This window comes from Zingiber officinale, chromosome 5B (genome assembly GCF_018446385.1).
Source record: "Zingiber officinale cultivar Zhangliang chromosome 5B, Zo_v1.1, whole genome shotgun sequence".
In the NCBI taxonomy this organism is placed as follows: Eukaryota; Viridiplantae; Streptophyta; class Magnoliopsida; order Zingiberales; family Zingiberaceae; genus Zingiber; species Zingiber officinale.
The window spans coordinates 890,508-907,451 of NC_055995.1; the positions used below are offsets into that span (position 1 = coordinate 890,508).

A 16,944-nucleotide genomic window follows, 5' to 3' on the forward strand; every position below is an offset into this window, starting at 1 on the left:
AAATATTCATTGACTTATGTTGGTCACAATTGAGAGCCTTAGTTCTGTCTCTACATTAGTTGGATTTGTTCTAAGGTAATATATGTTCTTCTTCTTAGGTAATTGCAGGAATTTGTGTCCTAGTATGGGTTGTTAATATTGGGCATTTCCATGATCCTTCCCATGGTGGAATTATGCGAGGTGCTATTCACTATTTTAAGGTACAACTTTATTTTCATTAATTATAACACATTGTTTTTATATTATATTATTCTCTTGAATGTGGAAAATCACAAATATATTTTCATGTTTATTTATTAATTTATCTTCTGAATTGTATTCTAGATGCCATTATTCCATAAAATTTTGAATGGAAAAGCATAAAAACTAGAGCACACATTCTTTATTCTAAAAATTATGCTTCTCATACTTTACTATTTTTGGAGCTTTCCCCTAAAATGAATATTTGTGCCTGATCCATTTTGCTCCAAAAAGTTCAAGATACTAAATTACATTATTAGACCATGCCCAAAATCAATGTACCTGCGTAGATATCATTTTGACATGTGGGAGTCCACAAGCTGCAACAAATCTATTGTAGTGCAAAATTACTAAATAAATAAATCATATCTCATTCCATTACAAATATATTTCATTGTCAGCCAGTTGTTAGAGGTTTCATAAATGATGTTGGATCTTGAAATAGTAATCAATCAATGTTCAAGTGAGTTGTCTAAATGCCCTCTGTCAGGCATAAGAACCAAGTTAGATAGGGTTAAGTCCCTTATAATTATGTTGCATTGGTAGCTGTGGTTGAAATCAGCACTCGGGATAGTGCTTGTAACCTCGTGGATACACTGGCTTCTGAATCCTTGCATCACTAGTGAGAACCTAGTGATTCCAATTAAATGTGCAACTCCAGTGAGACTGGAGCATTTTTAATGCATGAGATTTTAATATTCCACAAGAAATTTGTTCCTATTGTGACCAAGAAACATAGGAGTCACTACTCACCTTTATTGAGAACCTAGTGTGTATTCCTTCTTGTTCTGGGTTCACTTTTTTTTTTATGTATAGCTACATGGATGTATATATAGATAACTATTGAAGAAAACACATCAGAAAAAAGAGTAGAAAAGTTAAAGAAATAAGCAAGACAGCATTGAGCTAATTCCTATGCTGAAAATGGTGAATAGTAAGGAGCAGTACCTTAAAAGGGCAAACAGTTATTTCAATGAGTTTGAAAAATGGAGAGTTGAACACTATCTATCGACATAACATATCAAACACATCATTTCTTTCTTGCTACTTCTCATTTATGGAATTTTGGCCACATCTAGACAGCCACAACATAGTGTTTCATCCTTGGAACGGCAATACCAAGTTTTGCCATACCTTTAGATGCCTTATGGTTCCAATCACACTAGGATTGGATGATGAATGGGCTTGCTATATTGAATTTTGAGTTTTTCCATACTAGAACCCATCCTTCAACTGGTGTTCTACCGTAAAAAAGTAGATGATGGCTCTTTCCTAAAATTGGCGAATCCCATCTGAGCAAAAATATCAGTTTGTGTCCAGGAGATGAATACCCTTTGTTGACAGCCTACTTTTGGTATTTACTCTATCAAGAAAGATTAGCCACACTAGTATTTTAACTTTGGTGGAGCTATGGAGTTCCTGATTAGTAATCTGGTCCCCTTGTTATTCGATGATTGTGCTTTAGTCCCCTCTTTTATTTTGAAGCTAGCTGTTGCTTCATGCAGATTGCAGTTGCTCTTGCTGTTGCTGCCATTCCAGAAGGGCTTCCAGCTGTTGTTACCACGTGAGTGATCCATTGAGCTAAAATCTGTGCCTAAGTTCTCTTATACTGTACTTGTATACTGATAATTCTGTGATGCCATTATCTCTCAGAAAATGATAATAAACTTTTTTGCCCTATACAAAATGCAACAAATATTGAAATTTCACTAGACTAATATGCAGATTGAAGATACCGACCTGCAGTTAAGCTCCTGTATGCATTTACTAGTTAAAGAAACAAAGTGAAATTTTGCTTGTATATACCAAGAATGATGTTAGAAAACTATTGGCTTTTCTTTTCTTGGGCCACCTTGATTTAATAGACCTTTCTTATTGCAGCCTGCAAAGGTTGCATTTGCTAGCTAGCCTCTAGCATGTGATGAGTAAAATGTGATAATATTGGTTTTCCATTTGTAAGCTAACCAGTAGAAATTCTAATTTGAACAACTTAAATACCTTTCCTTTATCAGCTACCACCAGTTTCAAACAACGGTGAGTTATCCTTTTTGAAAAATTTATGTGAAGCAGATTGTAAGGATTGGGATTTTCTCAGAAGGTTGGATGCAAGTGTTTACTACGATTTCTTTGTTTCTTATTGTTCTTATTGTCTACTAAAGCTCAGGATTTTGAAAAGCTAAAACCAAATAGGATTATTGTTGAGCTGAGAACTAGATCAGCTGAGAAAAATGCTTTTGTCAGTTTAACAAAATTTACAACAAGTCGATCTTTTATTCATAAGTTTCGATGCTTGATTATCTGAATGTCACTAGTAGACTGATGAGAAGCAACACTACAATTGTCTTACGCTATTTATAGTCAAGCTGAGGTAGTTTGTGTCTCCTTAACAATTTATCAGCTCATAAGCCCCAAAGGTTATCAGCTCATAAGCCCCAAAGGTTTGAGTTTCAGAAATAGTCGCTTGCAAAGCAGGGTAAGGTTGCGTACAATAGTTCCTTCCCCGGGACCTCGTATTGGCGGGAACTTCATGCACAAGACTGCTCTTTTTATAGGATCCCATGCAACCCTATTTAGATCATTTGGTTTTTGGCATATGAGGGGATTCAAACTAGCTGGTAAAGTAACCTAACATTATTTAATTTGAGAAATTATGGAAAATAAGAATATCAACAGTCTATGGTTACATTTTTGCTTTCTCTACGAACTGTTTTGCAACTATCTAACATATCAATTTCTAAAAGAAGGATTTCATTTGTGATGCTGAAAAACCCAAACAAAATTTTTATGAATTCAATGTAGTTTGTTACACAAAATTTATATATTCTTTTAAGGAATTCTTGGATATTCATGTCAGTACATGTCCTATTTTGCTTAAACGTTTCTTTTTGTTGTCCTCACGATCTGGAAGCAGGCACTTAATTTCATAAAATGTGGGTAGTAGTTTTCTTATTATATATTGACTATATTTATCTACCTTTTGCCCGTCTAATTATGGTGTTCATTTAGATGCTTAGCTCTTGGAACAAAAAGAATGGCACGGCTTAATGCTATTGTGAGGTCGTTGCCTTCTGTGGAAACACTAGGCTGCACCACAGTGATTTGTAGTGATAAAACTGGCACTCTTACTACCAATATGATGTCTGTCTCAAAGGTAATCCAACAGATACTTTTCAGTTGCTTCTATCAATTTTCTATTAATTTATTACTATTTTCAAATTTAGTCTTTATTCATTAGCTTTTGAATATTGCTGTAAATTTTTAACATTGTGTTCTTTCACTTTGGTTTGATGCATTGTCTTATCATCATCCATGTAAAACCAAGAAAATGTGATTAACTATAATCCGACATCTACCTGAACTTGGATAATAATATAAGAAAATCAAGTGGTCATGTCGGTTGTTGTAGCTTATTAAAGCTATGTGATGGTTCATGAAATAGCTTCACAATTAGGAATGCACTAGCAATACAACTCAACAAGTGTTTCTTCAATTCAAGAGTGCACAAGTTTAATGAATGTTTTCTTAACTTGATAATAGCTGTAGAAGGGTAGAGCTCTTGAATATCTTTTATTGACAGAAGAAGAAGAAGCCAGCAAATAGCTCATCACATTTTTCTAGTATATTTCCCTTCTTAGTAAGTTTACCTCATATCGTTTCAAGTTTGCTCCTAATAGGGATCAGGGTTTGAATCCAAATAGGGACGAATATTCTAGAGGTCGGCTTCTAATTGTGCATAAGTTGTGCTTCAAATTTACCAGGTAGGCGAACCAGGGGTGTTGTCTACCTCCAGGATTAGTCAGGCAAAGGACACTTGGATTATCAAAAAAAAAAATTTGCTCTTTTTTTCTCTTAAATATTTTTTATCTTTATTTTATTCGAAGATGAATATTTTTGTGTATAGAGGGGCGGAGGACCTAAACCCACCTCAACAAAAATGCATCTCAAATAAGGGTGGATGTTTCACAATCCATTTAGTAAAAAAAATATTTCATATAGAAACGTGAATGACTTGTAATCCTCTCAACAAAGAAATACATCTCATATATAGGTGAACAACCCATATTCCACTCGGAAAGAAGGTCGTATTATCTATAATGCTCTTCTATTGTGCAAAGAATGAGTCCAAGATCCATCTAGAGTGCGTGGCCGATGCTCAACAATAATGGTATGTCATGAATTGTTATTTTATTTTGATATAAGTAACTACACTTTAGTTATGTCTCATATTCTCTTAAGGATTTATATATATTTTTTTTGTTAAAAAAAGGAATTGTTCTAGGTTTTCCTCTCTCTTATATTAATTCAATTTATCATCTATAAATGTCATAGGAGCAGCTAAAATAAATAAGAGTGTCAAATAAGGGCAAACAATATAAAATTAAGCATCTAAAAGTAATAGTTACAGAGATAATTTTATATCCTCGTGTTTTTTTGCCACATTCATAAATTCTAGACAGGATAAGATAAAGAAATTAATTTTATTTCTCTCACACGAGGATTTTAGCCTGGGCGGCAGCCTTGCACGGCATCCGCGAAATTTTGATTTTTTTTTCATTTTTTTTGTTTATATTTTTAAAGCTCCACGTTATGCCAATAAGTTTTTGTCGGATTTAGGAGTTGGGTTATAGAATTAAGCATTAAAAAAATTTTCAAACCGAAAAAAAAATTTGGGTGCTCACGGGATGTGTATATATATATCCCTTCCAAAACAGGTTCATAATCCTCTCATATTATGTATTTGACATAATTAATCATGCACAAGATGCATTTAAAAGAAACAAGCAGTAAATAGCCACCTCAAATGAACACCCTTATCTTTAAAATATAAATGCTTGACCACTAGAACATTCCTCTCTCTTCTAGGAATCCCTCAGGGGTGAGGAGGACTTTGACATTGAAGATAGTGTGGGTGATGGGGACTCGGATGCAGGGGAAACCAGCTGCGAGTTTGCCATGGCCAGATCCGCCTTTGTGTGAGTGTGACCTTTGATGGAGTTGTAGAATCTTAGATGGACACTGAAAGGGTAATACCGAAGGAGGAGACGCCTGATGTGGCACCCTGTGACAACACTAGGAAATTGATAGCAATGGGAAGGGTCGCCACACAAGTGAGCAAGAGGGTTATTGGCTGCAGCGAACTTATTGGGCATTAATGGGCTGTACCACTGTACATTCTCAGGCTCCATGCTTAGCTAGGAGCCCCGAGTAGTCCGCTCCCTTGTTTCTCTTGTCTCCTCTTGTGCTTCTGCTGCTTCTACCTGTATATTGTTTCATATGTTGATACAAGACTGAACCATCATGTATCTTGTGTTTTAATCCAACTCATCAGAACTAGACATCAAGACTGCATGCCTGAAGTCTTGCTTATTTGGGTATTAGCTATATGTTTTTTCTATGCTATTGATTCTTCTCAGTAATGCTAATGCCACTGGAAGTATGTTCTGAAGTTCAAATTGTGCTTAGGAGGATACTGGGTTGACTTGCTAAACAAGCTGGTTTGTACCGTAACCAAGCATCAACTTAATTTAAGCATATGACTATATTCTGGCAAATGAATCACGCCACTAGATTTGTCAACATGCCTTAGTAAGCTTCCTGGAGCAATTCCTTTGGCTTTGATGTTGATGTATCAATATATTCGCATGGTTCACCTTAATTTAATCATATGACTAAGTATATTCACATGGTTTAACATGCCTATTAGTATTAGTTTCCAGGAGCAATTCCTTTTGCTTTGATGTTAATGCTTTCGATATATTTGAATGGTCCAACTGAGAAGAACCCAACTCCATCTTACTATTTGCCATGAGACAAGCGCAACAATCAAGAAAAATTAATAGTAGAATAGCTTGTTTCAAGGATCAAGTGCCCAAAGCCAGCAACTGGTTCATGATTAACGTCAAGAAAAGTATGCTTTATTTGGGTACAAGATCAAGTAAGAGGGTAGGATGGATTTGTTTGGGTGCGCTGATCTGAAGAAGAGACAAAATCAACACAATAAAAATGAAAATAGATTAAAAAACGTGTTATGTGCTACAGAACATGATTAAGAATTTATGATATTTACTCAGGTTTACTTTTTATCATTTGTACCTTCGTTTTGTGGAAATGAAATACTGATTGATAGCCTCAATATTTGCCTTAAAAGTTTATACAACCATACATATACCATTTGATTGAAACATTCTGAATGAATTTAGGTTTGTGTAGTCCAATCGGTGCACCGTGGTCCTATTACTTATGAATATGCTGTTACTGGAACTACATTTGCACCAGAGGGTATGATTTTTGATGCGACTGGAGTGCAGGTAATATGAAAATTAATGTGTATTATTGCATTAATGTAACTGTGACAGATTGTTTAGTACCTGAAGAAAATCTGCAATGCTTCAGTGTTCAATCGGATAGATCTTTTGCCAAGAATGGCAAGGCCTTGCTTCTTGAGCACACTTATTTTAGTTTTGCATTAGCAATAATATTTGTTTCTTTTCTCCAAATGTGCTGCAAAACATTGCCCCTGATTTTCTTTATAGGCCACATATTTGGACATACAATATTTTTGTCCACAAGATGATTACATACTTGTGTTTTCTCTTTCACCTGTATTCATTTTGGTTCTGGTTCTTATGCTTGTAACTGTTAACCTTCTATTTTTTCTCTCTTTATTTTCTTTTGTGACAGAATTAATTATCGAACGCGGCCTTGGTTTAAAATCGTGGTTTAGTACCAATGTCCATTCTGGCTCAGGTTGGTACATAATGTCTACTAGTAGAGATCAGTTAGCAACAACCCAGTTTAGTGTCAAAAGCCCAAATTGCATATTTTTACCTCAAAAATAGTGAGATAATTAAGTGCAAGTCAATTAGACAAAACATAACGTAAAGACTCTTCCCTTGTTCACATTTCCATTAGCTTGTATTTAGTAGTTGAATATCAAGCCCATGGTTTCAAGTGTCAATTGGCTTTGGTTGGTATATAGTGTGTACTGATACATATCCCTAAGCAACTACCCAGTCTAGTGTCAGCTGCTCAAATTACATGGGTTGACCTAAAAAATAGTGAGATCTTTAGATACAAGTTCATGAAACATGAACATGATAAGACTCCATTTATTCCCTTTTCTATTAGTTGGCTTGAGTATCAAGATTCTAGTCTATTGATCCCATGTAGTATGTTGAGTTGCAATCTGCTATTGCTTTTCGCTTTAAATTGCAATTTCCACATTTGACATACTTTTATTTACCTTGGCAATGTAACCATCTGGTTTCTCCACGCCATAATCTTTTTCCTCCATTTGTCACTAAATTCTTAATTGTCTTGCCAGCTTTGTTATTTAAAATACTTATATCAAATCTCTACATAATTAATTGATTGTTATGAAATCTTATGATTGATATGATAGTTTCCCTTGTAATTGGGTTGATTTTCAAAATGGAGCTTTCTGTTCCCTTATGATGCTATAGCTAAGATTCTGTAATAATTATTTGACATCATCTTATATTATATCTATCAACTATTTTGTCTTGAAAATGTAATCTGTTACCGTCATATGCAACATAAATCTTGCATAACATATAGTATTCAAGAAACAACTTTAATTAGTTGATATTGATTCTTGTGGCCAAGGTCCCATGACATGTACCAGGCGACAGATTTAAATATGGTTTTATCTCTTCTGAATGAGTGAGAATATCATAACAAGTGAGTTTCAAGCTGCGGAACTACTTCGAGAATCTCGAGAAGCATGCTCCAACGGTGACAGTTATCATTGAGGAAACTCGTCGATAGGTAAAGATAGCTAGCAGATGTGGTAAAATCTGGCAGGCAACTAAGAATACTAATATGATAAAATACCATAATGAAATGGGAAGGAACAAAGAGAATCAGGTGAGGGTTGGGAGAATAATTTTGCCATAATATTATCAACATTCCAAACATAAGTTCGGTGCTAGCTTACATTTATATGGCGTTCTCTAGGATTATTTTTGGGAATTGTAATGGTGCTCACATGTGTAGCATAAAGCAAGATTCAGAATCTGTTGTGGTCCAGAACTGGTTATAGAAAACCAAAGCTTTATCTGCTTTTCGAAACTGTGCAGTATAAGGAATCAACTCAGTTTTTGTTGAGGAAGGACAATAAAGGGTTGTGTTGGTTGTATCCCTAACTTGGCATATTTCTTTTTTGGTTTCAGCCAAAATATAAGATTTCAGGTGGAAGGCTGATAATGATCAACTTCTACTATGGGACACTTTTCCTGGTTAATTTAGTCATGGATGATATTCTAGGTTTAGGAGGAAGAGGTAATTCATATGATGATTTCATATAGGAATGAATAGATATGTATGCATACATTCGTAATTTGTTTCTGTATTATCATGATGTCTGTTGGCTGCTTAACTCATGACCATTGTGACACAAATAAATGCTAAAACCTAGTTAGTGCTTTGTGGGTTCTTCTCAACATTGCGCCATAATTTTTTCATATTTTATGCAGCTTGAGTTTCCTGCTCAATTTCCATGTCTTCTTCATATAGCCATGTGTTCAGCTCTTTGCAACGAGTCTATGCTACAGTACAATCCAGACAAGAAGAATTATGAAAAGATTGGGGAGTCAACTGAGGTTGCTCTACGTGTACTAGTGGAAAAGGTTAGAGTGACTTGTGTTTTCTATTTTACTTATTCATGTGATTTATATTATAATGATTGCTAATCAATTTATATATTGATTTGGTTAGGTTGGTCTTCCTGGTTTTGATTCTATGCCTTCAGCTTTGAACATTTTAAGTAAGCATGAGCGTGCCTCATACTGTAACCATTACTGGGAACACCAGTTCAAAAAGGTATATGTGGTGCTGAGTTGATGCTAGCAATCTCCTGTTTCTGTTGGTCAATGTGATGCACTTTATCTACTTTATACTGCTCTTTACTACTCCATGTGTTCGGTGTTGTCTCGGACTTACAGATTGATGGTTGGATCTTGCAGTTCATTTTTAACCTGGTCTTGCTAATTGATATTTTTAACCAGACACTTATCAGTTAATTAATTATGGCATACATTCATACCTACATTTTCGTCTGTTATTTACTTATAAGCCTAAACGTTGGGGGTCAGTTATAAGGGTCTTAGCATCCTTTTTTTTATTTATTAGATCCTCAACAATACTGTTATTTATCCAAGATATTACCTGTCTACTGTTCCAAACCAAGCAGTTTTGATATAATTATCTAAGTAGTTTTCTGTATTGTTTTATCATTTTTCTCTGGTTGACTACCTTTTGCTTTCTAGATGTCTGTTTTGGAGTTCTCTCGTGACCGAAAAATGATGAGTGTCCTCTGTAGTCGAAAGCAACAGGAGATCATGTTCTCAAAAGGTGCGCCTGAGTGTATTATATCTAGGTGCACACATATCTTATGCAATGAAGATGGATCTTCTGTTCCTTTGACAAATGATATTCGCATTGCCTTGGAGGAGAGATTCAGGAGGTTAGCTGTATTTTTCCACTCCTCTTTTGCTATTGCATTATAAACATTCACATTTTTTTAAAGTCAGATGAAAAATATTCACATTTCATGAACATATTCTGTTATGGACTTATTATTGATCTTTACTGTCTGCTTGAGTGATATATTAAAAATATTATTGCTTTCTTTTTGGATATTTGTATTATGGAAGCCATTTTATTTCACCACAACTCAAACACTTGGCCCTATCATGAACAGCATATTTGACCTATTTTAATTTCAGTTCTTTTGATATGAATATTGACATTCTGAGTTATTCTTTTGGAATAAATGTAACCCAGAGCATATATTTACAGTGCACTAGAAAGTTGGATTGTTCCAGAAGAATCTTGTTCAGAAGCTATCCGATTCTAGAATTTGAATATCATATACAGCATCACTAAAATCAATTGGCTAAACAGTTGTTACTGATTGATCTGTCTGAAATATGATTGTTTATTTAATAAGAATTTTGCAAACTAAAATCTGAGAGTAGTGATCCAAGTTTGAATATCGTTTGTAGCTGCGATTTGGCTTGTAACTACAAGGATTCATAGAAGAATTTGATAACCTTGTGATATGGGATTTTATCTCTCTTTTTAAACTATCTAGTAGCTGACTCTTAATTACATATCACAAATGCATTGGATATTGGTGACATTATGTCTAAAACATTTATTGTTCAATCCATGAGCAGTTTTGCAGGAAAAGATACTCTAAGATGCTTGGCATTAGCATTGAAGCGCATGCCCATGGGTCAACAAACACTTTGTTATGATGATGAGATAAACTTAACATTTATTGGACTGGTAGGATCCTTGATTCTTTCTCATTTCCACTTCTTGTAGGTATCTGAAACTATCTTGATGTGTTGTTCTTAATCAACCACAGTATAAATTTCATGATCTCTTATCAATACTTTTGTTATTTCCCTTCTCTCCAATTTTGAATTAATCCAACATTTTACTTTTGAGTGTTATCATTGATTGCCCTCTATTTTATGACCCTACTATCGCCATGTATCTAAAGATTGGAATGCTGGATCCACCAAGGAATGAAGTAAGAAATGCCATGCTATCTTGTATGTCTGCTGGAATACGAGTTATAGTGGTCACTGGTGATAATAAAGTAAGCATCTCAGTTAAAAATACTTTTTCTGTGATCTCATTTAGAGAGATATTTTCTTCAGTTTTTACCTTATGGGTGAAATGTTTTATCTTTTCCTGTGCTAGACAACTGCAGAGTCGCTCTGTAGAAGAATTGGTGCTTTTGATCATTTGAATGATTTTACTGGTTACTCCTATACAGCATCTGAATTTGAAGAACTCTCACCCACAGATCGAGCATTAGCATTGCAAAGGATGGTCCTTTTCACTCGGTATACAAGTATTTCTATAGTATAATTTGTATGACTAATCAATGCTGGTGCATGTTAACTATATGTACAAATTTGTATCTGCTTTACAGTATAAAAGATTGTTCATAAAGTTCTAGGGCATAATGCTCGCCACCAGATTCATTTATTTTCATTTCTATTCATATTAATGTACACCGATAATGATTTCACAATGTTGAGATAATCCTCAGATGTCCACGTTCATCGTGTCTGCATCTTTTATCTTTGGCAAGGATAAACTTAGTACCCAACTATGTGGTTAACAAAGATGCATCTGACTTAGATAAGGATTGCGTCTTGGCATATCCTACCTCTTCAATTCAAGGATCAAGAAATGATTTAAATAAAAAATAGAAAGGTTGGATCATGAAAAAGGCAAAGGAACAAAGGAACAGCAAGAGGTTTGTTTTAGTCGCACTAGTATTTATGGTTGATTTACAAAAAGCTAGGCAAAATAATATAAAACAAATCGCTGATATTCTAAGATGTGCCGTAATGCATGCGTTAGACATATCTTTGTCTAGTTACATAAATACCTTTATCTTTTATCTGAAACATTGGTGAATTTTCTTACAAAAGGCACCATTTTTAGTGGTTGTTTTTTGGTGCATGGGATTCATAAGACCTAAGGATGAAGGTGGCTTGGGGTTTTGGGACTTGCGAGCTTGGAACCTAGCACACCTGGCTAAGGTCCTTTAACGGATACAAGCAAAGGAGGCCGCCCTTTGGATCAAATGAGTTCATCATACTTACAGCGAGCTGACATATGGACATGGGAGGCAATCCACTTAGATTCTCTGATCAAACGACTACTGTAGATATGAGATTTTTTATTATCGGTAGCTGGATCCCCATAGGGGACATAGAGGTTAGCGGATTTATTTTCTCGGGCGGCTGAGGCATATGACTTCCTTAGGCATCCTAGTCCTAAAAATCCATGAGCCCGGATAGTATGGAAGATATACTTACAGCCTAGTCATGCGATTATCTTTTGAATGTTGGCACATAGACATTTTCCCACTCGGGACAGACACGATTGGTTAGAGGATCGACATTGCACTTTTTGTGGACGTGCAGGAGAAACATGAGCATCAATTCTTTGGGTGTCCCTTGATTGCTGGATTATGGAGGAGGATTAGAGATTAACTGCATATGACATCGGAGATGTCCACCTACCGGAGAGCGATGAGAGTCTTCGATAGACACCACTGTGGGAGTACGGTGTTGACAAAGGTTCGTCATCCAACCTCGTCATTTGTTATTTATTATGTATGGCGAGCTAGAAACTCTAGGTTCTTTGGTGAGGGACAGTTAGACATTGAGAGGATTTTCAGGAGTGTGCAACTTCATGTATACCGGTCTTTAGGAGTTTACTCTAATATGATACTTTGTCGGACATGAGTAACTCCTAACGACTAGCTCTTGTACTCTTGGTTTGCGCTATGCAATTTTTTACTTATCCAAAAAATATTCCTCTTTCCTTTTCTTGTTATTTCTTTTTTGTTTCAGTTTGCCTGTGCCATTTGGACCTCTTTAATGCAATTAGATAGCCAAAATCTAGCATAAATTAGTCTTGAGTAATCAGGTTTTGATGGAACTGGAACTATAGCGAGATGAATTATTTATCTTGGAGAGGTGCAGGTTGATGCCAATCTAGGTTAACAGACCTCGACAACCTTGAAGCCCTGCATTTCTGTTGTACAATTTGGTTCTTTTTTTATTCATCACTGATGCATCTCGATTGATAAAACAAAAAATAAAAATAAGGTTTCCATGAAAGTGACATTATCAATGTCCTTCATGGCCTTCTTTAACTTGATTGCTTATTTTCAAATTTGATGAATGCGGTTTGCTCAATTGCTGCATAACCTTTTTCCTTCTTACTAGACCATAATTTAGAATAAGGTTTTCTCTGCTAGTCTGCCCAAAAATGCAACCAAGAATATTTGCCAGGGAGCTGCAGCTTTGGTGATAGCTAGAATCAATTGTAGTCACTCTCTCCCTTCCCCTAGCTGTACCAAACCAAGCTAGATTTATTGCAAGGATTTGTTTCCATTCCTTTGATTATTTTTCTAGTCATAAGAAATGTATAGTATCCTCAATTCTAGTATTTCTCATTGTTGATCATGTCTCATTCATGCCTAATTATTTCTCTTGTTGCTCTTATATTCTTCATATTGTGTTTTCTGTTTGTTTGCCTACGAAGTTCCATATCTCTTCACCCTTGGGCTTAGACATTTTCTCACCATCCTAACTCTCTTCTTTATTGTTTAGTACTTAAATTTATTTTGTTTACCTTGAGATAGAACTAGGAACTTCATATTTTGGAGATTGTGGAATTTGGAACCATGGTTTTAAGTATTATGCCGTGCTCGGTTGCACAGCCGATACTTACCATTCTACTCTCGCATTGAGATGTGGAACAATACCAGCACAGATAGTTAATCTAGATACTCGATAGAGAGATTAGGGGGAGGGAGAGGGAGAGATAGAGGAAGAAACAGATGGTGCTTGGGGCAAGAAGACATACCTAGTTGGGGGAGGCAGACCCATGCAGGAAGGTGAGTAGAGATGAAACATTGAATAGATGGCGGCGGTACAGAGTCACGATTGCAACGCATTGTGCGACAAAGTCATAGTTGTGATGCATCACACAGTGAAGTGGCTGGGTCATAGTCATTACTTGCGTCGCATTGTGGAGTCTCAATTGCGACAAAGTCATAGATGCGATGCATCACACAGTGAAGTGGTTGGGTCATAGTCATTACTTGTGTCGCATTGTGGAGTCTCAATTGTGACTCATGTCGCACAATGGAATTGCCATTGCAACTTTTCCCTAATTAGCTATTCCACGGAATCAAATAACTACACACACACACATATAGTGATTAACTAATATCACTTTTATATATATATATATATATTAACTGATATATAGCTGATATATTAATTAACTAATATTTATAACATATAGTGATGTGGTGGATATATAGGGGGATCCCATGTAGGATCAGAAAGTTAATCTTTTAGTTAACGTGGCAGTCAAAGTTTGAGGTAGGTCAACCCGAGTAAGGGTCTTGATCGGGACATCAAAGACTACTATCAGATCGGATCAGGAACTCGGGGCTCTGCTCCCATACATCCTTCTGATCGGATTTCCACCTCCCGAGGCTATGCTCCCCTACGCCCTTCTGATCCGATCTCTGCCTCCTGGTGCTTTGCTCCCCTATGTCCTTCCGATCGGATCAAGAACATGGGGCTCTGCTCCCTGCATCCTCTCACTCAGTTTCGAATTGGATCTCCGCCTCCCGGAGCTTTACTCCCCTACGTCCTTTTGATCGGATCTCTGCTTCCTTGGGCTCTACTCCCCCTACGTCCTTCCAATCGGATCTCTGCCTCTTGGGGCTCTGCTCCCTATGTCCTTTCGATCGGATCACATGAACACGGGGCTTTGCCCCCAGCATGGGGGCAATCCTCCTGCTCGGTTCCTGATTGACTTGATCATATCTCTGCCTCATGGGGCTATGCTCCCTACGCTCCCGATCAGCTCACAGGCTAATGGGGCACTGCCCCCTCAACTCCTTATAAGATGGACAATCATATAAGCAGACTCGTTAGATCGGCCCCTTTCTAACTCATTATCCCACTATTTGGGTTAGGCCCTGAAAGCCCAATGGGTCTTAGTCAGGAGTCCATTCCACAATTAATGTTGCGCATGGGATTGTCAGAGGCACGTGAGACCATATCTTTGTACCAAATTTAGGATACCAATAGCGTATGGGCGATGGGATGATATATGGATTTGACATATCCCTTACGTTGTTATTACATTTAATTAATGCGAGGACTACAAAAAGGGTCCCGTCCCTGCGGGCGCAGGTACGCCTTTTGCGTCACACACATCATCTTCTTCTACTACTATGATCCATCTTCCACATTTTCTCCACCTCACTAACTTGAGTGTCGGAGTGGCTGCAGCAGGACGTTGGCCTGCTTGCTGACGCTCCTTCTGCCCCTTTCACCTTGTGATCTTGCAGGTCCTTTTCCGGTCAACTTCAAAGCCCTCTCGCCGGTGACCCCCCTTCTTCTCCTTCAAGGTATTCTTGCGGTCAACTTCGAAGCCATTTCGCCGGTGGTCTAGCTTTCGCCAGTTTCAGACAGGATCATATAATTATACTAATTAACACATATATAGTTGGTCTATATTATATTTATTCATATAGGTTCATACTAAGTAAATAAGTTCAAAATCATACGATTACCAAATGGTATTGTTTAGCCCTTAATTAGAAGTTTTATTTGTTTATCATTAAATTTTTTTCCCTTTCTTTTCAACTCATTTACTTTTGCTTTTGCTGCCTAAGTTTATTCCTTGCTGAGATGCAATCTACGTGGTTACTGAAGTTACACTACTTGTATTTCTTTCTGCTTGAATCTTATGGTTGTTCCCAACAGTTGTTTTTTAGTGCTCATAAATGCTTATTCATTCTGTAACATTTTAAGTAAATATGTTTTTCTTTTTCTCAACAAGCAGACTGTTTGGTTAGGAATCTGTCTGAGTATAAACAACAAGCTGTCCCATCTATTTAAGGTCTGTTTTAAGAGATTCTTTCTGATGATCTGGTTTATCAATGTGACAATAGGGTTGAACCGTCTCACAAGAGGATGTTGGTTGAGGCTTTGCAGAATCAAAATGAAGTGGTACGCCTTAAGTTATAGTACTTTGGGAAAGTATTTTATATTAATTTTCTATATAATGCAATTTTTTTTTTGAATAAAATTCTACATGGATATATGTTTGAGGTTTTATTTTCTTCTGCATAAGGTTGCCATGACTGGTGATGGTGTGAATGATGCACCTGCATTGAAGAAAGCAGACATAGGAATTGCAATGGGATCAGGAACAGCTGTTGCAAAGGTAAACCTGTTTAGCCTTGGTATTTTATTTATTGAGACTATAATTTTTTGGTTCAAACATTTCAAACCTCAAGATGCTCTTAGCTTTACCCTGTAACTATTGTTGTATTCAGTGGAAGTTGTAGTTATGACCAACTGTTTATTTTTAAATTTTTATCCATGTTTAATTATCTGTTTAAGAGAATCTTCTTCAGTTCAAAATAGCTTGTTGTTTGATCTTTGAAAAGATGATTAACTCGTTTGGTTGCTATGAATTCTTCAACTTGAAGCGACATATACTGAAACTGTTTCAAACAACACTATGAACTGATATTCGTGGATTTACTTTGTCTTTAAAGTATATGATTAATAGAAATTTTCCTTAAACCTTCAGGCTGTAATTGGTCATAAAAGTGTCTCATTGGCCACTTTTGAGGCGCTAAGCAGTTCACATCCCCTTTTTTTCCCTTCTCAGAAGATCTATAAGGGTCTGCATAGTACATCATCATTCGTATATAGTCTTGAAAAACTATAAGCACTGCAAACTTGTTACTTTTATGGGAAATGTTCATTTCTTTGTATATTGTTCCTTTGCAGCTGAAATCTGTTGTAATGCAACTATAGTATTTTTGTAACTTAAGAAGGGTAAATACTTGGTGATTTTCTTTATCAAACTGAAGCCATGGTGTAAAAATACTTAGATCATCTAGTGATGATATCTCAGTGTCATTAAATGGTAAATACCTTGTTTTTATGATAAAGCTATGTTATTCCTTTTGGGGGATAAAGCTGTGTCACTGTTACCACAATGTGGTTAATCTTTTTTTCAAGCACAATCTATTCTATATTATTTTTGATGAACATAGGATCTAGATTGCATCTCTTTTTTCTTTTAATTGCCACACCCTTT

The 16,944-nt window shown here is 36.2% G+C and overlaps 1 protein-coding gene across 2 annotated transcripts in view; it reads left to right on the forward strand.

Moving 5' to 3' along the window:
• LOC121983823 (calcium-transporting ATPase 3, endoplasmic reticulum-type-like) overlaps nt 1–16,944 on the forward strand; it is a 44,224-nt gene that overhangs the window by 17,631 nt on the left and 9,649 nt on the right. For both annotated transcript variants that reach the window (XM_042536461.1, XM_042536460.1), the window contains exons 13-24: nt 99–200; nt 1,746–1,804; nt 3,247–3,391; nt 6,441–6,548; nt 8,736–8,888; nt 8,977–9,081; nt 9,528–9,724; nt 10,440–10,551; nt 10,772–10,870; nt 10,975–11,120; nt 15,782–15,839; nt 15,964–16,056. In XM_042536461.1, the coding sequence (XP_042392395.1) occupies nt 99–200; nt 1,746–1,804; nt 3,247–3,391; nt 6,441–6,548; nt 8,736–8,888; nt 8,977–9,081; nt 9,528–9,724; nt 10,440–10,551; nt 10,772–10,870; nt 10,975–11,120; nt 15,782–15,839; nt 15,964–16,056 (1,377 nt within the window). The remainder of the gene's footprint in view (nt 1–98; nt 201–1,745; nt 1,805–3,246; nt 3,392–6,440; nt 6,549–8,735; nt 8,889–8,976; nt 9,082–9,527; nt 9,725–10,439; nt 10,552–10,771; nt 10,871–10,974; nt 11,121–15,781; nt 15,840–15,963; nt 16,057–16,944) is intronic.